Below are 26,365 nucleotides of genomic sequence, written 5' to 3' on the forward strand. Positions count from 1 at the left end.
CATCTTGTACATCTATTCTGATGGAAGTTACAAAAATCTCTATTTAGCATATATACCTTCATCTTACAGTATTTTTAATCTTTGTTCTTCTTCAAAATGCACCCATAATTAAGAACTGCTATAGCTCGGAATAGGTAGGGAACTCTCTCCACATTTTTACAAAATGATGCAGGAACAGTTACATATAAAATTATTGTGCCACACCAAGGGAAATGTTCAAAAGAATAGAAAGGTGTTTTTTCAAAGCAATAACAAAAACAGGAATAGTTAAATTGCTCCATTGTTTCAAAGCATAACTTAATTAAAAATATCAGTATGCAAGACAATCAGCCTAAGAGTGTGAACTAAACTACTACTGTAAAAAAATCAGCAAATCATTTACACGTTAACATGAAAAGGACTTCAAGCTTCCTCCATTTTTATTACTGTGAGAAATTCATCACAAGAAAGAACTAGCTTGATAATTAAAACCAATGTAGTATACTTGGAAAACTAAGGATCACAATTAATTTTCAATCAGAAAAGAAAATGCTCTATTCTTCTACATATAACATATTATGCAAGACCCAAGTTTCAACTTATCAAGTCATCATCAGGTGAAGTACAGAGGACACATAGCTTCATGTACTAGACAGAGCATAACCTAATTTGCCTGATTAATTTTTAATAACTAATTAGTTCAACCAGGTGACCAAGGCAGCATTTGTATTCCTATATTTCCCATACATGATTGTCATGCATTAAAATTGATTCCACAGAACCATCAGGAATCCTGTCAAGAACAAATTTTGCCATTTTAAGAAATATAATGTAAAAATGATGAAAATAATGAAAATTCACATGTTTTTTTTAAATATTTATTTGTAATACATCTTTGAAAGCAAAATGAACAAAAAATTACCCATGTTATTGGTTTCTTCACAGATTCAAAATCAAGTCAATAACAAACCTCTTGCAATGCTAATGGATTTTATTGTGAAACAGTTATATGTAGTTTAATTTTCATTTATATTCTATTGCATATTTTTCCTAATTTATTAAAGTAACATTTATTAAATAATGAGTTCTATAAAACCAACTATAATACTTCTGATAAATAGTTATTAAACTTGTAACAAAGGCTTTTGTAATGAAGTACTGATAACACCAAGGTCATCAGATTGCTCCTACACTGATCTATTTGGCTTTCACTGCAGTCAGCATCTTCACAGTTAAAATTCAGGACTGAACATCTGAATATGCTGACTGCAACAATAGTAATACCATCGTATAGCCAAATGGATCCACCTGATACCTTAGTGTCAAATAGCTACTAAATATGAAGCTTTATCGGTAAATCAAGATACCTATGTATCTGCTTAACAATAATACAGTATTTTACAGCACATAAGATCTTCTTTTCTGTAAATGATGTCTTCAAATATCAACAAGCACCTAAGATATGAAATTTTTGTCTCAAAGGGTACCCGAGTCCAGGGACTACATTGCATCCCTATCTACATTATGATAACAATTCCAACCAACCCAAAGTGATACTTTAACACACTATATTACTTTGCCATGGCCATTGATATTTGCATGCCACTTAATATATATGCCCGTACATAATCACAGGTATAAATTGCCCTATAAATTGTTTTCCTAAAAAGGGAGTACATCTTATCTGCTGTAAAATACAATCAGTAAGTACACCCTAGAATTTTGTCCAAAGGAATAAGTACTTCAATTAACTTTTGAAATTAAGCTTAATACTCATCAACAAAATCTCATAATAATTATATTTTTACAAAATCTGAAAATCAACCATGGGTTAAATTCCACCAGATTGTTTATGGCTACATAGTAACTTCTGTAGATACCAAATAAAAGAGATTGCATTTTAATATTAGTCATCACATACTTCAGTGACTATTGACAAAAAACAAGTATATCAACATAATTTACTGGATATTGGCTAAAAAAATTTTGGTGCACTTAACCCCAAATATTCAAATTTACATTTGCAGTGGAATAACAGTGAAATCAAGTTTATTGGAATATTTTAGTAAACTCTGCCGTATCGGCCTTCATTTAATTTAAAAGTGATAACATCACTCACATGATGGAATTACTCATTTAATTTTTTGGCAATAACTTGATTGCCAGAGAATTACATCTTACCACCTTCATTGACTGAAGGTAACAGTTTTCATCAATTATGTGAACAGGCTCAATGCTGATCCTGAATGTAAGTTAACAAGTATCAAGATGTGTCATCAATTAAAACACTCATCTTGAGCAACATATTTTACCTCCATGAGTGTAGCCCCTTCCTTTTGTCGCTGAGCATACAGAGGGTCACGGTATAATGAGCCAAAGAGCAAGACGGGTTTTATACAGAGATCATATTTCTTTCTCATCACAGCCTTTTCTTCCTAACATCCCTCTGGAGCAATTCAAACCCACACTAATTTGACTGAGCATGCTAGGGCAGTGTAGGATGGACAAACTGATTTCATGCGGACGTAGCCTAGCAATGGCCTTCAAACCCTCTTATACCCAATAAATTGAGCATTCCATTAATTGGCACATAAGAAATGGAAGGATTCACACCACTATGCTACTATGTGACAATACACGTTGAAATTACATCAGGATCATATTATCAATGGCTCTTTTAAGAGGTCAGTATGAGCAACACCAATGTTTATTGCTTTTCAGTAATTAGTGAAAACTGGTACTTTCTAGGATAAAATGTTATTACTTGCTATTAGGATCACCTAGAACTGAAAACTTCATTGACAGATATTACTCACTTTAGTAGGATACATATTTTTATCACTATGAAAAAAAACTTAATTTTCTTTACTAAAACAGAAAATAATAGACTTGATTCTTGAAATATTTAATGATGAGACAACAACTACTGGCTGTCATTTAAAATGAGCAATATACACTTTAAAAAGTGTATCTAATATTATTTTTTTATTTTCATGAATTTATTTTACTGCATCCAACTTTGAATGAGTTGAAAATGTCCCATCCCTGGGATATGTCAACTTATTTGGTTAACAAACAATGAAAAAATATCCTTCCACATTGTTTAAGTCAAGATAAACGCAATACTGTGCCATGCATGCACCTAAGTAAGCACCCGATTGGCAGTTTAACCTTGACTGGCATAAGTGCTCTATGCCAACAAACCATTCAATTCCAAAGAAAAATATAAGTTGCAGTCCAACTGATGCCACCCATAATTAACAAATGTCAAAAAATTCACATGCTCATAATTTTCACAAGTCAATTTTCTACTGAACCAGTGGTTCCCAAAAAAAGCTATGTTATCCCCTTGGGTACAACAAAACATTTAATCTGGAAAAAACCAGTTTGAGCAGCTACAGCCTTGTTACCAAAAAAATGATGTTGGTACCAGGTACATTGCCAGTGGAAAAGAATCTCACTGTAATTCCCTTCCCAATAAAATTTTACAGAAAGGTTGAATTACCACACTATATAGACATTTAGCATGGCACTCAGTTTGGGAGTCACTGAAATTATGCATGCATTCTTAATAGGCAATTAAAAAATTGCAGTATTAAATAAGCAATGGCAAAAACAAAAAAAAATAAAATTTTCACTAGACTAATTTGGTAGTAGTAGAAAAATGTAACAGTTGATAGAGAGAAAAAAGGGCCAGCACTAATAAATTGGGAAAAAACTTAAATTTTTTAAAGGCAATGGATGGAAAGTATATTCCACTAGCAGAAGGTGGACAATCTTAATCATCAAAAGTAATCAAGAACACTTCAAATGGATTACATTATTAGCCGTGTTCAAAGTTCCAGCTAAGCTAGTCCTTCGAATTTCCTTTACACTTTCTTAAAAACACCTTAAAATATAAATCCTTAGGATACAAGACAAAGATTTTTTTTATTTTTGCAGGGGATTATAAAATTTTTTACCAAAATTTGTGATGAACTATAAAGCTTACAGTACATATTTTGAGCATCAATTTGATACCAAACTAATGACCAGCAACTCAAAGAAATAATATTAAATTTTTATGAAGATCATGAGACCCATTGAAATGAAATTGTTACCAGAGGGATAAATATTTTGAATATTGTTAATAATAATAAGGGGAAGGAATGTAGCAGGCACTACCACACAATTAAAGAAAAGGTCTACAGGGTAGCCACTCGTATTCTGAATCCTAATTCCAATTGGCCTTATTCTTATTATTCGTTTGTGCCGGCACTTGAACACACAAATTTTCCTCTCATAAGCTCTTATTGCTTATCCAACACAAAAAGGAACATCCTTCTCATTAATAGTTTTTGAGACTTATGGAAAAATTAAGCTTTTTCTGATTGTTGAAGGAAATTATGTAAATACCAATAGAGTGACCACCCTATTCTAATTGTCAGATAAACTAGACAGGGAGCTCAGATACAATCAAGTAGGAAAATGCATAAGACCCTTTAAGCATATATTTTCCAGACCACAGAGAAATATTACAATCCCAAGAGATGGAGAGCAAAGTGGTTGAGAGGTTACTCCCAATGAAAGATGGCCCTAATCTCAAGAGTCCCCAATGGTCAACACATTTGTCTCTTGAGAGCTGTGTTGCCTTTACTACACACACTATGTTAATATTTTCTTTCTCTTCATTGACCAATGCCAAGGCTCTGCCCTCCAAAGAACCCTCTCTAAATCATAAGTTTTCATTTAAATCACACCATAGGCCCACAGGGCCCAAAATATGGAGCAAGGTAAATAATTTGGCCTGGGTGGGTGGTGCTTGTTTTGTCCCCCCTTGAAATGGCCTCCCAACTACTCAGGTTGAAGCTGAATTTTGAGAGAAAACAAGAAAAGAGCTCATCACCACTGAATCCTCATTTGCCATAAATATCTTTATAAAGGCACACTCTGGCTGTGTTCTCCAGGAAGACAACATTTCAACTGGTATATGCCCTATTTGATAAATTGCAGAAATTAACAATCAAGATCTCCTTTGTCTTGGCAAAACTTGCTACTCAGTTAGCGGATTGGGAAATGATTAACAGGCTTATTCAGGGTTGCTACCTAATTGATGGGATTCTCAGAATATTTCTTTAAGAAATTTCCCTTTTTTCTGGGTAAAAATTTCAGTGACTGAATTATAAGTGTGGAAATTTGACAAACTAAAATAGTTTAAATCAGTCAATGATTAGGTCTTGTACCAATGGCGGCAGTGTTGCTTCTATTTAGAATTCAATCGACAATTGAGAAACAACATTGGCTGCAAATTTATCAGGATAAGTTTTCATACTATCATTGAAATATCACAAAGTGTAAATTTGAGGTTACACTAAAAAAACATCACAATTTAATGGTAGTAGATATTTAAAAATTAATTTTTCCCAACTTTTCAGGAATCACATTTTATTTCCTGGACTTTTCATAGCGTTACATGCTTTCCAGGCTGGTAGCAACCCTATTGCATGGTAAATAAGTTAAAAATGTAAAATACTTCAAAGCATCAAAAAGCAATGCTTGATTCATAAGCACCAATTTTCATGCCCAATAGCTGGCTTATTTTGCCTTAATTGTCCTTTAAATGAAAGCTCCGGGAATTAGTGTAATCCAAGCCATCTATTGACTAAGACACACTAGCAGGTGAGAAAAAGTCACAAAAATAGAGTTGACAGGATTCTGTGCAATGTTTGAGCCATTAGGAACAAGCAACTATTGCATTCATGCCATACCTTTGCTTTGTACAGGTAATTATGATTGAGATGTGCAGCAATGGAGGTTCATCAATTACCCCACAATATTCCTGCAGATTTCGATATTTTGTCACAGTGATATGGATATTTTCATGCAATTTTGATTTAAATTAGATACTGACAGTGAGAGATGGGTACAATACACCAAGGAAGGTCCATGAAAATTTTATCATCTCAACATTCATTCTTCATATTAAACACTCATCAACCAATGAATGGTTATGTGCAAACACTCAGACACAAATCACACAAACAGGTTGGTGTTTAAATTTAGGGCCACCAAATGACCGTAGGCCCAATTGCACACATTAACCAAATTACTGCTCAACTTGAAAGTCAAATTCAAAGCAAACTTCTGGGAAGTAAGTCAATTTGGATGTGCCAAAAATTTATTTTTTTAAATAAATGTTTCCATGAAATCTTAACCAGCTACTTGACAAGAAGTATTACTTTTTGTATTCCTGCTGTTGATGTTGGATTGTAAATAATCCACTCCTTTCAAAAATCAAAGTAGTCAGTTAAAGTTTTCTCTGTTTACAAACTATTTCAGCTGATTCGTAAGCCATTAATAACTGATGCTAGGGAGAGATCTGATAATGAACTGCTCAATCATCTTCCACTCAGATTCAACCAAATTAGGTTTTCTTTTAAGTGTGAGAACAATACCTATGAATCAATGGCAAATTAATTTCTGAAAATCTGTTTCTACGAAGTCATTTAAAAGAATAATGGACTTGGTTCGAAATATATCAATTGACTCCTTAAAATTGTTAGACATGCAAAACAACAGATGCAAGAGAAATATTCCCTCTTTTCAACAAGAGTTTCTATTCATATAATACGGAAATTAACATTTAAAGGCAAGGAAGCTCAAATTTTATTTAGCCCTACACTACTGAATAATGGTCCTTACATTGTTAACTTGAAACAAGATATCCTTCATTTTCTGATAGACTTCCAGAGGTGATTTTCGAAATACTATCACTGTAACATTAAAGATACTTGACTCAAGAATATTAGTTTTAAGAATAATCAATAATGTATTACAAGAACATAAATGAATGAGCAAAAATGTTTTTTCCGGCTTCAGGAGTTACTTGAAGAGAAAAATAACTAATGGCAGGGCATGTTGCTTGTCAGATTGAACTTCAAATCACATTCACTCAACCAGAAAGATAAGGAAATACAATTTAAATATACATCAGATTTTTTAAAACTGACTTCAGAACAAACCTGATTAGTCTTGAAGATATTTAGCTTCCATGCTTATTAAAGCAAAGATTTTGATTGCAAATCAACCCTCTCACTGCTATGGGCATAAACTTTCATTCAGCTACACAACATGTTTATCATTCTTGGCATAAATCTTCTCCTCTCTGGTCAGGTACATACAGGTATTAAATAATGTAATGCATTGACATTCATGGGCACAATCAACTATGAATAACCATTCACCTGCAGGTGAGAATCAAAAAGTTTGGTCTAACTGGTTTAAATATGCTAAGCCTTGAAAATTCAGCACTTTTGGGTAGGCATATGGAGACAAGCTTTGATGTCAGATGCAATGCACTGACTTCTGCACGCATACAGAAAGAACAAAAATAAATTTAATCACACAGAAAATATTTTGCACCATTGTATCAAGAACTGGAGGAAAGCACAACTAACATGGGCAGGACTTAAGGTATAACATTCAACCAATGCAGAGCACTAACAAGGAAAGACAAAATCACTTAGTTCCCAATGAAAATTGCCGCACTGACACTTTTGGAACTATGACGCTCCATCGGAATTGAAAAGATTAATTTATAAAGAGAGGCACATGATGCCTAATGAGTTGTACCACATCCACCTGCTTAACATGTTGCACAACACAATCTGAGAGAGAAAGAAGCACAGCTTCGGTCAGGGTTGACAGAATCCTGGACAACACAATGCCTCTGTCGCATCAGCTGCTGGACAGCATGAAAATTTGAGGAGACCGATCACCTAATCCAAGCCTGATCCTCAACCCAACCACCCATTCCCTTTTTTAAAAATTAACATCTGATTTGAGGGAAGAAATTTAAGAACAATGAAGATAAGAGAATTTATTTTCTGAGCATCTCAAAGACAAAAGGTTTTGAAGGCTTACTTAGGATCAATGAAGAAATTTTGAGACAGAAAGATGGAATTTTAACAGAACCTTGTAAAAAGGTATCACACCAGCAAAAGAAATAGAAAAAAAACGCTTCAGACTATTTTTTAAAGTCAATGATTTGTTAGTAAAAATATGCTTGCGGAGAGAAAAAATTTAAGTTGATGAAAGTAATGAAAAATATATACTAACACCAGGAAAAAGAGTGATGGAACATTACAGAAACATTCAGAACCTATCATATTGCAAAAAAGTGCCTGCTTTTCAAAGCAGTTTCGAAAACTACCCAGCAGTGAAAGGGTTAAGAGGAACTTGCCCAATAAAATGTCTCGAGAGGGAGCTGATAAATCCTGCAAGCTGATTTCAAATGAGAGTACTATAAAACTCTTGAAGGCACATCCTTAAACCACCTTCATCCATATAATCTTAGGCATTATGCAATTCTTTTTGGTAACATATATTTAACACTTGATCCATTTTCAATTTAACTGATTTCCCTTTTGCAAAGTTTCAGGTCAGTGAAAAAACTGAGATATCTTGACGCGAGCATTGATGATTAAGCATTTACTGGGTGAGTTGTCATGCTGTCAATCATTAACTATAAAGATTCTATTAGTGCATAACACTTGTGCACCTATCCACATAATTTACAACAGCAACTTTAAAATAAATGTAAAGCTATGTCAACAAATATAAAAGGGTTAATTCAAACAAGAGAATACAAAAAAGGGAGGTAAATCTACAAAAAAATAAGTACTAAAATTATATCCTTTTCAGTTACGGTCAAGTGCAGTCAAGGGCATGAAAACATATATGTACAACTGGAACTTACATTGCAATGAGCATGTGGAATTGGAGCTCCTTCAATTCACAATTTGTTCAATTATGACGCAAAGCAATACTGAAAATAAATTCTATCAAAACGAAAGTATAAAATTAAAGAGATTTATATGGTAGAAACGGCTGTTTGAACAAATTCATTCCATATGAACCCTATCAGAAATGTGTAGAGCATACGGACTGGAAACCTTGATTTCTTTCAAAGCATTAGCACTTAACACCTCGAACAAGTACTGAATTAAACACATAATGAAAGCCCATCATGCACTTCCAGCTCTAAGCATCTTCCCTTCACCAGGGAAGACACCCATAGATGGAGGAGTGTTGATAGTAACAAGGCAACACAGTTTGTTAAGTGTCTGCATTAAACACTTTTCCATCACATTCCCCATTATAATTATGGGTTCAATCATTAATACTATAGTCAACTAAAATAAAGCCATCCGTATTTTGTAAATTCACGGAATCTAGGTCAGTGAAATTTATAATTTAGTATCACAGTACAACTTAAGCATTTTGGCTTACTTAGACTATCTGCAACACGCCCAACTCCTTCCTAATATGGTTCGGCAAGATTTTATAAAATGTATCAACAAAATTAAAATGCGATCGACTGATACAAAACACACTTCCATTTTAAACCAAAATTAATGATCAATAGTAACGGTTAGTTTTCCGAAACCGTTGTCGTATCCGTTTCTGGAGGCTCTGCCACTCTCACCTGCAACATAGAAGACATTATGCAACATAAGGTATATTATGTAGAAATACAACATAATATTTAACATGCACGGATGAGTCTTACAACGGTCTGACGACTGGTAAATTCTGGCGGCGGTTCTGAAGTCGACACATGAACTAACTCGAAATCTGCAGCGCATATACAGCGAATGAAAATGGTAACAAATCCTAGCATCCAAAAGCCAGCGTTCAACCATGCCGCAGTCTTCAAGACCCAAAAGAGAACATTTGATTGATCACACTATTCGTATCAAAAAATCATTACACATAGTAATAGTACGCTAGCCTGAAGACGTACCTCTGAAACCTTTAAACCATCTAAATGAACAGGCTTGTTAGAGAATGCTCGAAAATCATATAGAGAAATTTGTTCACAATCGTCAGCATGCATGTTGCGAATGAAGTTGAAGCAAAACGTTTCTATTCCATTTGTCAGGAAAGTAGCAGAAACAATCGAGACGATTGAATAGGCTGCATTGAAAATTAAAGCTGGGTAAACAATTCTCCATGGACGTGCCAGCCTTAAAGATAGAGAAAAATGTCAGACAAATGCACATTGTAAAAATGAGTAGTTAATAATGAGTAAATTACAACACTAAATGTTTCATGAGCGTCTACGTGGAGGCAATATTTTATTCCTGCGTACTCAAAAGCTTATTGCACTAACGTGCAACTTATTCTCACCCTTGATGCGTGCTCCCTCCTTTCCCACACATTAAGAAAAACGTCGCCCATGATAATCCGAATAAGATGGAAACAACGGACACACACAGGCAAAAATTGCAGATTGTGCCCTTTCCCCAATGACTATTGGCAGCATCAAACGATATCGAAGACACGTTATAAAAAATCGACGAATTAAAAGTAATGCTGCTGTACAAGATGCAGTTGCCACCAACACTGTCCATAAAATACGCGAAAGAGCAACTGCATACAATGCCACTAGTAATGGCTCCAAAATAAAACAATATTGAGAACACTTTCCATGCTACCGAAACATTTTCCGAATCTCTTTCGACGAGTTCATAATAACTCGTTTTAATATTCATCTTAACAAGCCCATTTTCAAAGATATGATCCAAACAAATAACACCTACGCTATTCTACATTCTCTGCAGTCAGTTTGTTTACAAAGATGACGTCATCCCGCGTCACTCCCCCATGGTCTTATCAGAATTAATAACATGCCAATCGGTTTTCTGTTATCAATAAAGGAGACCGCAAAGGTGGTTTCCAGAAAGATATTATTTATTAATTGGTATGTCAACTCGGCCGGTTTCTCATTTTGAATTACTCATCGTCTTGTGTTTAAACCAACCCACCAATTATTTCAACAACCTTCAAAATTGCTTTTGATACATGTTTGGGATGTTAGGTAATGGGATATTCTAGGCAAACAAAGAATGACATTACTGAGCCTGTTGGTCATTAAACCCGTTCAAAAAAATCGATAACGTTAAACCTGTTACTTCCATTTTACACATGATTACTGTCACAAAAAATCGCTATGAGCGCTATGTTCGAATTTGCCGAATAGAGTGGAGGCGAATGGAAACAATCATATATTTAAAATAACGCATTAACATGAAACGCGTCTAAACCCAACGTTCTAACTCCCAACTTGGATGGTATTACTCCTCGACTGCTTCGCTAAAGGAAGTAATTAAGATGGTTCCTGACCCAGACAAGAACTCATTACAGGAATTGACGAACCATCTAAAACATAGCTGCCACAGGTAACGCTCATTCGCCTAAGTCTACAGTGAAGATATCCAACGAAATTTAAAATATTTACAGTCAAGTTTACGAAACTCGTGAAGGGGGGTGTATAACTGGAATGGCATTATGTATTTCTTCATCCAACTTTTCTCTAATTCTTCTATATTTACAAGCGATTTTTACGGGAGACTTGAACAAAATCACAAAAACGAAAATCGGAAAAGATCATGAAGTGACCGCGCCTGAAATACATAGCCAACATATGACGTATGCACTTCAATCATTTTCCTTCCACTCATTAAGAAAAAGCTTGATTGAGGCTAATGGTTGTACCCGTAAGTCCCATTTAACAGAAATCTACTTCTATTATATGTTTTTCTCGATTCTGACATACTTCGTTTATTGCAGATAATGGACAATTGCTGAAAATGATAACAAAAAGAAGTAAGAATGGTTTTGGATTTCCCTCACTGGAAGCATCTTTACTATCTCTAGCGTTTTTAACATTTGCAGTATATTTGGTTAATCTAATTCAGGTGATTATATAAAAAGCAATACATTATTATGATTGGCAGAGGTACCCCAATACATTTAGAAGTCCCACAGTAATTAAATTGACTGCATGCTGTGTGCTTATGTCTTTCAGGTCTTGATAAAAACAATGCAAAGAAACTAGGTTTGAAGTGCCTTCAAAAATAAATTCCTAGTTCATTTATGAAAACAACAATCTGACTAAATGCAATGGAGAGATTAAAACAACTTAGTTTATTGGTATGTCTTTGCAGACAATATTAATAGTAGTAGTACAGATGGTAAATAAGTAGGCCATAAGAACCACAGAAAAATATTTTGCCATTTACATACTATTCATGCAATAATATCTTGGGTTACAGTGTTTTTTAAAGCCAATAATACCTTTTATACGGCCAACTATTGCTTTTATTTTCTGTGAGTAATTGTTCATCCACAGAGCAAAAAAATGCGTAGAACATGTGCTTTACCCAGTTCACACAAAATGTAATCATGAAATCATCACGAATACTGGAGTTTGATGCTAAATGGATTTTTCTGATAATGAGAATAAAACTTGGTAGAACAATACTGTCAACTGAAGTTGATATATAGGTACTACTATTAATTTAATTTTATTGCTTAAATTACCATGTCAATAAGTCCTGAAATAGCTCGTTGCACAAGTCTTAAATAATAAATACCCTACAAGGGTAGGTAGCTCAATTTCCAAGACACTGAAAAAGAAAGATATTCCAGGATAAACAATATAATCACAAAGAGCTAGCTTGCTACGTTCGCTCTCAACAATTGAGTTTGATATACAACCAATTTTTGAAAGGGCCGAGAAATGTAGGTGATTACCCTGATAAAAGGAACAGAATGGAAGCAAAATCTTGTTTCAGGGTGAAAAATCTTGTTTGATGATCTTTTTGGAGGATTTTGTTGATTCTTCAAAGGAATAAGACCAAAATTATTTTTGCGGAATTTGTGTCATTTTCTTCAATTAAAATACAATGACGAGATGCAGGTTGGCTCAATTTACTACATATGTAACAAATTAACCTTGAGGGAATGCAAATGAAATTTTGAACAGCAGTTAGTCACAAATGATTCACAATGAGATAAGAAAAAAATTATTACCATAAAATGCATGCAAAGGGATTGCCATTATTGTTTTGCTTTTTTGCCACTTATCTAACATATTATGCATTTTGGTGATAATCTAGCTCTAACATATTATTTTCATATGTTTAATATTAGCATTGGATGAGGTGCGCTACCATCTCTCAAATCAACATTTATTCTTTTACTGCAATCTTTAATAATGAGCATTAGCTTCCTACCAGAGGTAATGAGGAATGGTAAGCTGTATATGAAGATAAAGGTCTTTAGTTTAAACCTCTGAAAGGTCCAGTTACTTCACATTGTGTTTCTCCCTGAAGATCTTGTTCTTCCCTTACTGCCCAAGCACTCTTCTCACTAAGATACAATAGAAATATTTTGTTTATGAAAAGAAGATAGTTGAACTTAGGTAAGGTATGATTAAATTAATAAAAGCTTGAATTACGACACATCTTCATTAAAACCGTAATTGGAGAACTTAAGGTTTAATTTTTTTTGGTGGATAAAATATGACTATGAAGAAGAAGGATATTGAGGCAACAGCATGTGCAGATTCTTTATGTTCATCAATTCTACTAGGAGATAAATAATACTGTCAGGGAAAAGAATATTATATATTGTACCTAAATCATCAGAAATAACATAATTTGAGGCTACATCCTGGCTGATCGTATGACATTCCTCTATGAAAAAATATTATTCCATTGATATACATAACAGTTTCAGGTTCAACTTTTTGGAATTCCTTCATGATGAGGGTAAAAGAGCAACTTTACACTTCCACTATAAGGATCTAACATTTAATGGATATGGTTTCAATGCTGCACATCATCATCAGGTAAAATACATCAACATTTTTTCAACTCATATAGTCTGGCTCCAAGAGTAAGAGGGAAGTAAGGGATAGGGGGTAAGTTGAGTTTAGGTGAAGCAACCTATTAGTGGTCTAGGGGAGGGTATATGGCTCAAATTTAAGTTTACATTAATTAAATGAAGAACACAATTTAACGCTCCATCATTCTTAGGAATTACGGTGGAAAAAATACACATTGTGTTCTACATTTAATTAGGGGGGTGATTGTCGACAATGGTTTGACCTTTAAAGGGGATGGTTGATGATCATCACTGCTTTGGTGGGGGTGGGGTTGGTGCAGGAAAGAGTTTGGGAGTCTTTTAAGAACTTTAGGAGGGGGAACATGAGAGGTATAATGTTTCACTGACCACCTCAAACCTGTCAGAGAGAAGGGATTGCCAAATTTCCAACTCCTCAAAATCATTCAACCCGCATCCTTTCATTTCAGTGTGAAGACTGTCTGCTGTGAAGTTACTGGAGTGAATTTTTTCCCTAGATGTGTTTGGCGAATAGGGATCTGTTGTCTTTCTTTGTGAAGCATGAACGGCATTCTTTAATCCTAATATCGAATGTCCTCCCTGTCTGTCTAATGTAGATGGCGTTGCAGTCCTCACAATTGAGTTTATAAATCCCACTTTGTTGAATTATGTGAATTTTTTCTTTGGGTGAACCTATTATGTTTTTTAAAGTATTTGTGTTGTAAAAAGCTGTCTTGATTTTGTTTTTGGAAAGTATTTGTTGTATCCTGATGATGATGCACAGCATTGGAACCATGGTCGTGAAATATTAAATCTTTATAGTGGAAGTGTCAAGTTTCTTTTTTACCTTCATTATTGAAATGTATTAAATTGGAATATAAATCCTGCATCATTAAACCAACTCATTTTTAAGGAATTGATTAGGCCTAATTTCAATGTGTGTGTTATATTCCATCAGTATACAGTGAGACTTAATTCATTGAAAAAACTCAGGAAAAATTTAATTAAACCACCGCATGATATTTTCAGCTCGATTGTAGAGTGTTTTGTGGGTCCAGGGCCAAAACTAAGATTCCTGGTTGAAGGATTACTTCCTTAGGGTGTAACATCTACTACAGGAGCAGGTAAACGTATGCTTCTTATTGAGGAAAATGTCATCATTACTTCATTTGGATCAGCTCATTTGACAAAGATGGTATGTATATGTGTGTGTGTATTCTAATGTTGCATTCAAACTAAATCTGTGTAAACTATAACAAAGCAAAATATATCACGATATAGATGGGTTTTTTGACCATTTTTTTGCCAATTTCTATCTTTTTCATACTTATAAATACAACTTGTCTCACGCGAAAGTACTTACTAACAAAAAGAGTCTATAGTGGCTTGAGTAATAGAATTATGTCCGTAAGTTAAATTGTAATTCTGTATGGGCAATGCGGGCTGTTTTACTCACCGTCAATTAAATTGAGATGTGGTTGATAAATGGACCTTAATCTGTGCGTCTCACATTTCAGGGACGAATATCTATGTATGCTCGGAATGAACAACTTCTCAGCCTAGTTCAAGGGCAACCACAGAAAAAATATGTTCATAACAAACTTATTCGCGCCAGTACTCTCATTCGCTGAACATGTAACTGACGCTCACCAATCTTAATTTTATCGCAAATACCAACCTACGAAAGAGCGTTACCTTATATTGCGGTAGGTAAATGACTTTTTCCAGAGGATAATATATGCAGAATGAGGATGAGACATCTGTTATCGTTTATATTAAACGCGATTTTCAGTTCTGGCTTAATTAAAACGCAGTGTCATGCGAAGTGCTTATTTTCCTTATTAACCGATGATTGTTGCATTCGTTGTGCCATGCCATCTTTGTCAAATTAGCTAATCCAAATGAAGTAATAATGACATTTTCTACACTGATTTTTTTATCACATTATTCAAATGTATTAATCCCGTTATGCCGAAAATTTTGAAGTGATCATCGTCATGTTCTTGTCAGCGAAGTAAATTGTCAGTGTTTGAAATGATGGCTTTACTTGAAAGTAGTGCGAATTACAGAAGTACTGAGAGCGCATCTCAAGGCTGGTAACCTGACACACGTGAGTTAAATTAAAATGTATTCCATCGGCCGGAAATCGGATTATTTGGCAAAATTTGTTGAAACTGGGTCAAAATTGCTAGCCGTTAGTATTTGAAAGCATTTTATTATTCTAGCCTAAGCTTAATTTCCAGGATTGGCCTATAAATTCATGACTCAAAATTTTATAAGCGTTTTTATCAAATTAATACGTAATTTACTTTGTAGAAATGCCCGAAATGTATGTCTTCATTCGCAAAATTCGCGGAGCACAAAGATTTAGATCACATAAGAAATATTGGAATATCGGCTCACATCGATTCCGGCAAGACAACTTTAACAGAACGAATACTCTATTATACCGGACGTATAAAGGAGATGCATGAGGTATTATTCTGCATAGTCATTGGCGTTTTATAATAGTTATCATGTAACGTAATTAGTTATTTCATCTAGGTGAAAGGTAAAGACAATGTCGGTGCAACAATGGATTCAATGGAACTGGAAAGACAACGAGGGATAACTATTCAGTCTGCGGCTACATATACTTTATGGAAGGATCACAATATAAATATTATTGACACGCCCGGTATGTTATGGTGTACTTTTAATATTTAAGTAAAATAATTGGCGGTCCATTTAATTTACGGTTCTCCAATTGGTTATTATCAAAACTTCACGTGCCATGAATTGCCAAAAATACTAGTGAGCACATTTGTCCAAATCCTAGTTTACGTTCCAGAACTAACATCGTTACGTATTATTGCTGATCGCCTGTATGAGAAGACTTACATCTTCCGTCTAATGCAAATGCGCTATACCTCGCACCTACCTGCATGCACATTCATATTATTCATATTTATGTGGCATTGAATGGAGATTCAATGTCACGTAAGTGTACAGTTAGTAAAACATTCAAAATAATATATTATGTAAAACAATGAATTTTTTCGAGGTTAATATAAAGTTCATATCCATCTCAATTCACAGTATGATATGTATTTTACAGAGTATCTGTAGTTTTTGGCAAAACAGAAGTATGTTTATTATTTTAGTGGTCTATTGTAAGGTAGGTTTTGGAATAGACACATTGGACATTAGTATGTCCAGACGATGGTCTGCTACCCCCACTTACTAATAAGCCCTCTTCAATTCTTCCTCTTATCATTCCATCCAGTATGCATATCCTAATCCTACCCTATATCACAGTCTTTGACAACCCCCTGCCAATTCAAATTATCGGCATCCACATTTCCTGCCTCCCTTGGATTTCTCCCAACAATTCTCTTTCCTTCCCAACCATGCCTTAGTTTTACTTTCTGTTAATTTCACCTTTTCAACTTCTCCACACACACATTTCGAAGACCTCCAATCTATGCCGTTCATCTTGCTTCAAAGACCGTTTTTGTGTTGTAAAAAACCATGCTCCATATCAAAGGTACAATGGACCTTAACATCCTTACTCAACTTCCCTGTCATTAATTCCCTTCACCTTGTTGAATTTGCTTTACCTATTGCAATTCATCTGATGTACTGGCTACTTTGGCCATCTTGGTCCCAAACATTTCCAAGATGGGGACCCTGTTCCACATGTTGTAGTTTATGTCCTCTACCTTTTAATATTTAACTTAATCTTTCTTTTTTTTAAACTTTATAACGTTTCTTTTGTTATATTGATTGTCACACATCTACCCCACATTTTTCTCTAGTCTATGTGTAGGTTGTGAATAATTTGAGCTTTACAATCTACTCCTATTTTGTGCAATACATTGTTAATCTCTCTTTATTTGCTCCAATGTTCATATCAATTATATTAAATGAACTATTTCATCATGGGTATACTCTTATTTTCCTTTCTAATTGTTGACTTAATTATTCCTATAAATTCATTCATACCTCTCCCATTTTTAAACCAAAGCTGATCATCCCACAAAGCAATAATTTACCCTTCTATCCACCCTTCAATTGATCCTGAGTAACTGTTTAGCTGCATGCAAAATCAAATTTATTGTATAGTTCTTGCATATCTTTGCCTATCTGTTTTTTGGAAAGGAAACTAACTTTTTCTCAAAGTCTTGTGCCCAAATTTTACATAAGTTTGTAATATTTTCACAATAATATATTGATGTTTGGTCCGTTTCATCTCAAATATATAAAGGAGGCTGTTCTTGCAATGCAGCTAGTAATACAACAATAAAGAACCTGGAAAATATTACATAATTGTGTTATTTAGTTTTTGCAGAATTTTTTGGTGATCCCATTCCAGAACTGATCTCACTAGTAGCAGTCATTGAAGCAACCATTGGGTTTTCATTCTTCATAATTGGGCAGTTAAAAATATTTGGCTTTGGAAAAAATATTCAAATGCTACTTAAATAATTTTGATTAATATATAAATTAATTTGGTTGATATAAGTTGAAAAGAAATAGTGCTAATGTATAAGTGACAAAGATTACTGATTTTTTCTGTGTGATTTCATTTTTCCTCACACAAATAAAGTATTCATGTGAAATCAGCAGTTAGTTTTACTCATGTAGATATATTACTCAGCTGTTGCCCGGTCATGTCGCTTGCCGTGGATGAATCTCTCATCTTTATTTAGTTTGCCTTTGATATTGGAGTGCAATTGGCAAACTATTACATTGTAAATCCACATAAAACGTAAATGCTTAATGGCATTAAAGTTTATTTTCATATGGATTTATAAAGTTTTATTTTGATGTTATTTATCATGGAGCAATTCCACAAAGTTATGCCTAAAACAATTTAAAAATGTGCAATTTTCAGTTGATAAACTTCTCGGTGTACTGATGGTAAAGTTGAGAAACCACAATGGCCTGCCACTTGATAACATATGGGTCTGTGATAGACAGTAAAATTTTAATTTTGATTATTCATCAGTGAATTAAACATTTTGGACTCTGACGTGCTTTTTAAAGATGATTTTAGTGGTCTTTCAAAACAATAAGTGTTCATCATCTTCATGTTGGTGTTTACTTGTGACTTAAAATGAGATTTTTTATTTCCCAGGTCATGTAGACTTCACTGTGGAAGTGGAAAGAGCCTTAAGAGTATTGGATGGTGCAATCCTGGTCTTGTGTGCTGTTGGCGGAGTCCAAAGTCAAACTTTGACAGTCAACCGACAAATGAAACGTTATTCTGTGCCATGCCTTGCATTCATTAATAAACTAGACAGGATGGGAGCCAATCCTTACAGAGTATTATCTCAAATGAGGTAATTATTTAATGCCAACATAGGGTTAATTTTCATTGCCATTTTTTCAAGTTTGCGAACATGAAATGATCCGAGGGGGCTAAATCTGGTGAATAGGGTGCATGAAGTAGCAATTCAAATTTTAATTCACGAATTTTGGCCATTGCAATAAGGGATTTGTGAGCTGGTACGTTGTCTTGATGAAACAACACTTCTTAGCTAAATGCAGCCGCTTTTGCTTGATTTCTTCGCTCACCTGTTGCAATAAGTTTGCATAATACTCGCTGTGGATAGTTTTTCCCTAAAACAAATATTAAACTACGTAGCGTTTTCAAATTGAAACATTTGCTTTATAGATTGCATACTTTCTAATACGGTGATATTTTTCAAACAGCTACCGACATCTCTAGGTCAGGCCGGGTACTTCTGGGACCACCCTCGTATATATCATTGTTAATAGTCCGATGTTGAGGCCAAACAATGCTGTTTTTGAATTATTGCTAAATAAATAAAATAAACTGTATAACTTTGATATCCATGAAAGTTAAGTGGAGACATAATTTCATAACATCTCAGTTGCTCTGGTCTCATTCATTGCATGATAATATATAGATGACACTAGATGTCAGTAAATATTGACATCATAGCTTGCAATGTATCTGGGTAGGTATTTCTTGAACATCATGGTCTCTTGACCAACTATGGCCAAAGATTAGGGAAACAAATATTTGAATGAAACATCTTTAAGTTCATCTTGATTCTAATTTTATTATATCTGGAAAGGTAAATGTGCAGGTGAAGGTGGATGACAAAAGATTTTTTCACAATATTGCAATAATCCATGCCTATCACCTTTTGACACACTACTAAGGTGGATGTTATAGAACAGTCCTGTGTCCTTCTCTTCAAAAATGTATTAATTATTTGGACGATTTTTCTTCAAATGTCCTCTCTTGGACTTCAGTCATTCCTTTGTGTGATCCAAGTGTGTTAGCCGCCTGAGTTTGTCAATAATGAATTTTTAATCTCACACATTATTATTGAATTTCATTTTGATTCAAGGCTTAATTATCGTTCTCATTTCTGCTTAAAAAATCAATTTCAAAGCAGAGATTTGATGGATCCTGGGAATGTTAATTTGAGTCAATGCATGTGCCATGATGCTGCTGTGTTCTGGCTAAAATTCTTAAATAACATGGGAAACAAACAAAATGCACAGGTGCCTGAAAAGTTATGAATGATATGGTGAAGATGTGCTGTTTGCCATTAAATATGGACCCAATTTTATATTTCTCTATTTACCCAGATGTGAGACATACTCAACATTTGAGTTATCACTATGAATGTTAATATGTGAATGTTAGGTCTTGCTATTACAAATAAACTCAGAATATTTATCTTTAGACTGTAAGCTGTACAGTGTGCAGTAGGTGTGGCCAAGCAAAATTCAATTTGGAATTCCCACCATTTTATACCACATGAAGAGTTTGCCATTGGCACTCAAATAAGCTTGATGTATGTACTGACCAGTCATAACCTCAAAACAGTCAAAATATTGAGAATAGGTTTGGATTATAACTGAAGAGCCAATGTCGATATATTTTACTCCGAGGAATTCTGGCCTCTAAACAAATGAGAGAAGGGCAAATGATTACTTAGGGGATGATAAGTTTGGGTTCAGGAAAGGGAGATGTACGCATGATACCATTGCAGTAATGAGATGGCTTTTAAAGTGGAATATAGAATACAATCAGGAATAATTTGCCTATTACATAGACTTCGAAAAGGCATTTTATGGTGTGAATTGGGACAAACTAATGAGTATAATGCAGGAAATAGGAATAGATTGTAGAGACAGGAGGCTAATCCATAACCTGTAAATGACTCAGTCTGCTCAGGTGCGAGTGAGGAATAGAGAGTCCGGATGGGCAGTGTTAGGAAGAGGAGTAAGGCAGGGTTGTCCATTATCACTGGTGGTGTTAAAAATATATGAGGAAATGGTTAAAGAGGCAGGGAAGAACTAGAGATAGGTATGAAAGCTGGCAGGGAATTTGTAAAATTACTTAGATTTGCTGATGACCAAGCTTTAGCTTGTTAGTCAGCCAAGTGTTAGCAAACATAGCTGAGTGAATTGGAATTTCAGTGTGCTGGATAAGGAATGAGAATCAGTATAAATAAGATGATGGTTATGCAGTTTTCCAGAAAGAGAAAGGCTAAATTAAACATTAAAATAGAGGGTAAAAACTACACTGGGTGGAACAGGTCAAGTATCTTGGAAGTGTTGTGGACCAAAATGGTCAAAGTAATAAGGACATAAGTGGAAGAATTACAGTAGGCAAAGAGAATTTCAATTGGAGGAGAGAATTGATGATAAGGACGTTGAGTAAGGATGTTAAGAAAAAGCTCGTTATGACTTTGAAATGGAGTGTAATGATGTATGACGTGGAACAATGGTTGTTGAACAGGATGATAAGTGTAGATTGGAGGCTTTTGAAATGTGGTTGTGGAAAAGATGAAGTGGATAGAAAGGAAAACAAATAAGGAAGTGCTGGGTAGGGGAGGATAGGGAATTGTTGGGAGAGATCACAAAGAGGCAGGAAAAATGGATACAAAGAATATTGAATGGCAAGGGGATGTTGATAGAGGGGAGAATGTCTGGCAAACGAGGAAGGAGCAGGAATGGGGTAGGGATGTTGAAGGGAAGAAGGAAGTACATGGAGATGAAGAGGGGCATATAATATAGTAGGATGTTTGGTTTTGTTTTGTTAGAAGAAATAAGATATTTATTTGGCTCTTGTGTCCATCCTAAAGCTTCCAAACCGGTAGATTACCTAATTATTATGAAGTAGACTAAATCTAGGAAAATACTTTTCTGTTTTCAATCATGCATATTTCATTGAATTAATTGCAAAATAGCATCTATTGTGTCATAAATCTAATTATTTTTAGTTAGGCTTTAAAATATTAGTTATTAATATTTTTCAAGGCAAGGAAGCTTTTACCTCTCATCAGTTAACGAGTTTGAACAAATTATGGTTATTATAATGAATAAGGGAAAGTCTTGAAATGGGGATGATGGGAGAAATATAGTGGATTGGGAAAAAGCTTTTGCATTTGTCTTTAGAATTAAAATTTTTCATGAATAAAAAGAGGTGAATTTATTTGAATAGTTTTTAAGTAAATAATTGCTTAATTTATTATTAAATAATGCTTATTTTGTTGTCGCTAATTGCTAATCAAAACTTTTTCAGGTCAAAGTTGGGACACAATGCTGCTTTCTTACAACTGCCCATTGGTCTTGAAAGTAAGACAGCTGGAATAGTAGATCTTGTACAGGAAAAAGCACTTTACTTTGAAGGAAATTATGGGTAGGTTTTTTTCAATATTTTCTTTTGTTTTTTGCTTTATATAAACAAAAACTAAGTGTCCTAATGTTTGGGAGATTTATTGCTTATTTAAAAAAAATGAACTTCATAACAATCTCCAGCACTGCTATAATAATCTGATCCATAAATGTTTGGAAAATTGATGATAATTCATTGATGATTAATAATTCATTAATTTATGAAATCATCAAATCTCAGAAACAGAAGAACATCTGTGGAACTATTTTTTTACTGTAGAATATGAAAATAGATGCTTGGGAAAAAATAGGTATAAGGTGGTAAGTTTCCTGTGTTAACAATGAAAACAATATGCAGTATCTGAAACTCAAATGCGTACAAATATAAACTTTTGTTGGAATCTCATGGTATTGCCAACTGTTATTGAAAAAACCAATTGAAGTAGTAAAAACATTCTTGCAGCTAGAATGACATGATTCAATGCTTAATGGCATGAATATTTTCCATGACTGGAGGAAAGCAAAAAAAAAATCATGTATTCATTTCACCATTGACCAGCTACATTTTCATGGTTTCATCTAGTCTTCATATGAATAGAAAATAGAATTATTTCTAAGTAAATGATTGCCTTACATATTTAATAGTGAATCTTCCAAAAAGTCACTGACCATATAGTAATACTTTTTGGCAAGAATTTTTTGACCCTCATTTTCAATACTTGAGGAGAGATGATGCATTGATTACTTTGGAATTCTGTTTAAATAGTACAAAGGGAGTGATATGGACCTTTTCGATTAAAAGGGTTGGTGTATTGATTTGAATGCACAGTGGAACCTCGCTTAATGAGTAGCTTGGACAGTGAGTAATTTGAATAAGGAGTAAAAATATTTGGAATTATACCAAAAATAGCATTCTTAATGAGTGATGAGTAGAGAGCAATACCTGGAATACTTGAGCACCAAAAACTTCAGTTTGTGTTTAGCAATCATTCTGCTAGCATCTTATTGTCACTTGTGGTAAAACATTTTTCCAAAATTTTGTTCTGACATTATTTGTGATTTGTTTGTGCAATGTTTAATATTTTGTGCATAGATTTTAAAATCTACCTAAAGAAAAATGTACAAGAAGACAGCCATAAGAGAATATAAATGACTGTAGAAATGAAAAGTAAAATATTTGAAAAGCAGGGATAAAAAAAGTAGTACTGGCATGGCAGAATGTTTTGTATGCCCATGTCATACCAGCGGCGGCGAGCTGGTACGACATGGGCATACAAAAACTGTCACAGCATTTAAAAAAATGCATTGACTGAAATGGTGATTATGTAGAAAAATAGATAATTGATCTATCTTTAAAATGATGTATATATCATAGAAAATAAATGGCTTTTTCTATTTCTAAAAAATTGGAGACCTTACTTTTGGGATTACCCTTGTATGTGCCCATAGATATTTTGTTGAGTGTAGTGCAAGCATTAAACATTCATTTGAGGTTATAAGAGACTATTAGCCCCAGGAACTTGGTGGAAGTTGCATTCATAATGCGATTGTTTTTATTTGTATGTGGAAAAGGATTTATTTTATTAAAATTCTTGTGCAGGAATACAAGGAAGAATTTATTTTCTTTTGCTATGAAATTATTATTACTGCACCTCACAATCAAGTTAAATTAAATGAAGAATAAGGAAGAGAAAACCTGTTCATGTCCACAATTTCATGATGAATTTTATTGAAGCTTGAATTAAGTACCGTAGATCCCTGCCTATGAGACACTCTGATTTTTCTGGTTAGAATTTACGACAAATACTTAAATCAGACCAAGGGATCAAGTTGTTCTGATTTTAATTCTTAATATGAAGAAAATTGAAGTTTTACATTAAAAAATAAGCAGCTACATATATGTCAGCATTTATTCATCATAGAATCATAAAAATTAGATGTCACTCAGGCAAAACACCTTTAAGCTGCCTTGTTTCTATGTTCTGAAGCATAATTTATGAATTCAAGTTTGAATGCAATACTGTATGACGATGTTCTCTCTGAATATCCCATTAGGTCATTATCATTTAAACTTAAATGCTACGCTAAGTTGCTGATTTGATACTATCAAAATTTGGATGAGAAGCAACAATGTAATAAAAAAGTAGAGTAAAAGAGTAAAAAAGTGCATCTAATGGGCCAGGATATATATTACTTGGTAGTATTCTGCTCTTTCTGCATCAGTGAGATTTTACAAGTTCCTGTAGGATTTCCAATATCATCTATCTGTGTAATTTTGATAATCACATGTGCATTGTAATGCCTCTGCATGCTTCTGGTACTACTGGTGGGAATATTGCAGTTATCATTACAATCACTAAATAATCTTCAAAATACATTCCTCCTGCATCGATGCCCTTAGTTAGGCATGTCTGCCTAACATCATGTCTGTCTCATCAAAAGCCCGCTGGAAGTTGGTTTCCGGCATCATCCCCATAAGCCTGGGTTCATGGGTCTCCGACGTGGATTTCCCGAGTTTAACATAAAACTTCACAGCTTAGCATTGCTTGACAGTGCGCTCCATGTTGGCACGATGACACCACAAACAATCACACATCACAAAAATCCACCTCCTGTCTCAAAACATGCCCGGAGGCGACTGAACTAAAGTGCGCCTGAGTGGTGGGGGACCCCTCTACCGAGCCAACCGGTTGGACCCCCATCCACCGCTCCCCGTTGAGGCTACAGCGAACCAGTCCCGATACCAATTGTACGGACCCTGTATATATTTATATCCTAAGCCTAACTATCATGTTGAAAGAAATATGAACTAATCCATGCTAAACAGTGACATGCATGGTCATAACACAAGAAGTATTAATGATATACATTACAAATGTGTAAGAACTAAAGCTTTTAAAAGGTGGACTGAAGGAAATGGTTCCTGATCAATTGAAAGTGTTGGTAGTTTTAAAGTGAAACTTAGGGAATGCCTGCAAAAGAAGATATTCTTTTCTGTGAAGGAATACTTATATACTCAGAAGTATCTCTTGTAAATTTTTTCTTATTTGTGTGTAGTGTGATGTATTTTTTACATAATGAGAGTTTGTCATAATTTTTGAATATTTCTTTGTAGTTAGTGATCTGTCATACATGGCTAATACCATGTGCAATTGACCTCTTGTTGTACTGTATCCTGATTGCATGGTGAGAATAAATAATCATAATTTGTATTGATGTTTCCTCAGTGAAGTGATTAGAGCAGATGAAATTCCAGCTGATATGAGATCAGAGGCACAAGAACGAAGACAGGAGCTAATAGAGCATGTTTCAAATGCTGATGATACTCTGGGGGACATGTTCCTAGGTATGAATATTCATATTGGCATGGCAAAAAATTGACGTTCTTGTTACATTAACTTCATAGATTTAAAATTCTTTTATATCTCTATCATATTATAATGCCAGTGCTCATTAATTATTGCTATAAATAAGTGAATATGATGATTTTTATAGTTTACAAATGCTAGAACAATCATAAATGAAAAACCATTAATTTTTTAAGATTTAGTTAGTTCAAAAACAGCATCATGTAAGTTACTTTGGACAAATTACGAAGGAAAAAAAATTATATCAATATAAATTTAATGGATAACAATTAACAGCTCCACATAAAAAAAAGTTTAGTTTACATAGTTGGGTACAAAATAAGTATTAAGGAAGAAGGGATCCAAAGAAAATTAGAAGGGGAAGAGCATGACAGGAATGGATGGCATGAGGAGTTAGTAAGGAGTCGAAATTGGAGAAATTTTTATCTTATTCATTTTAAATGATTAACTTAGATAATTTCTCTTTATTATCGCATTCTTTGGAAGTACAATGTCAGAAAACATGCTAAGAGGTAAATTTTACTTAAGGTCCTTATACTGACCAAAGTAAGGTCTTCCAAGCACTTAAGAATAATAGGGAGAATATTATTATGACAACCCATCTGTTAGAGATGCTCATTTGGATTACAATTCTAGCCAAACAATAGCAGAGAGTTCCACCTTCTCTCATCTCAATCCTCCTAATTTGGTGTTTAATTTCA

The 26,365-nt window shown here is 34.2% G+C and overlaps 1 protein-coding gene and 1 long non-coding RNA gene across 2 annotated transcripts in view; both read left to right on the forward strand.

The window, feature by feature from the left end:
* The first annotated feature begins 10,679 nt into the window (after positions 1–10,679).
* Positions 10,680–12,241, forward strand: LOC139698941 (uncharacterized). The gene is made up of 4 exons (XR_011703031.1): positions 10,680–11,201; positions 11,358–11,519; positions 11,593–11,720; positions 11,831–12,241. It is a non-coding gene; the product is annotated as an uncharacterized lncRNA (long non-coding RNA).
* A 3,500-nt stretch (positions 12,242–15,741) lies between these two features.
* mEFG1 (mitochondrial translation elongation factor G 1) overlaps positions 15,742–26,365 on the forward strand; it is a 33,840-nt gene continuing 23,216 nt past the window's right edge. The window contains exons 1-6 of the mRNA XM_071597558.1: positions 15,742–15,844; positions 15,967–16,125; positions 16,195–16,327; positions 18,770–18,974; positions 22,205–22,321; positions 25,524–25,642. Of these exons, the coding sequence (XP_071453659.1) occupies positions 15,776–15,844; positions 15,967–16,125; positions 16,195–16,327; positions 18,770–18,974; positions 22,205–22,321; positions 25,524–25,642 (802 nt within the window). The 5' untranslated portion in view covers positions 15,742–15,775. The remainder of the gene's footprint in view (positions 15,845–15,966; positions 16,126–16,194; positions 16,328–18,769; positions 18,975–22,204; positions 22,322–25,523; positions 25,643–26,365) is intronic.

This window comes from Hetaerina americana, unplaced genomic scaffold (genome assembly GCF_022747635.1).
Source record: "Hetaerina americana unplaced genomic scaffold, ioHetAmer1.1.p SCAF_9, whole genome shotgun sequence".
In the NCBI taxonomy this organism is placed as follows: Eukaryota; Metazoa; Arthropoda; class Insecta; order Odonata; family Calopterygidae; genus Hetaerina; species Hetaerina americana.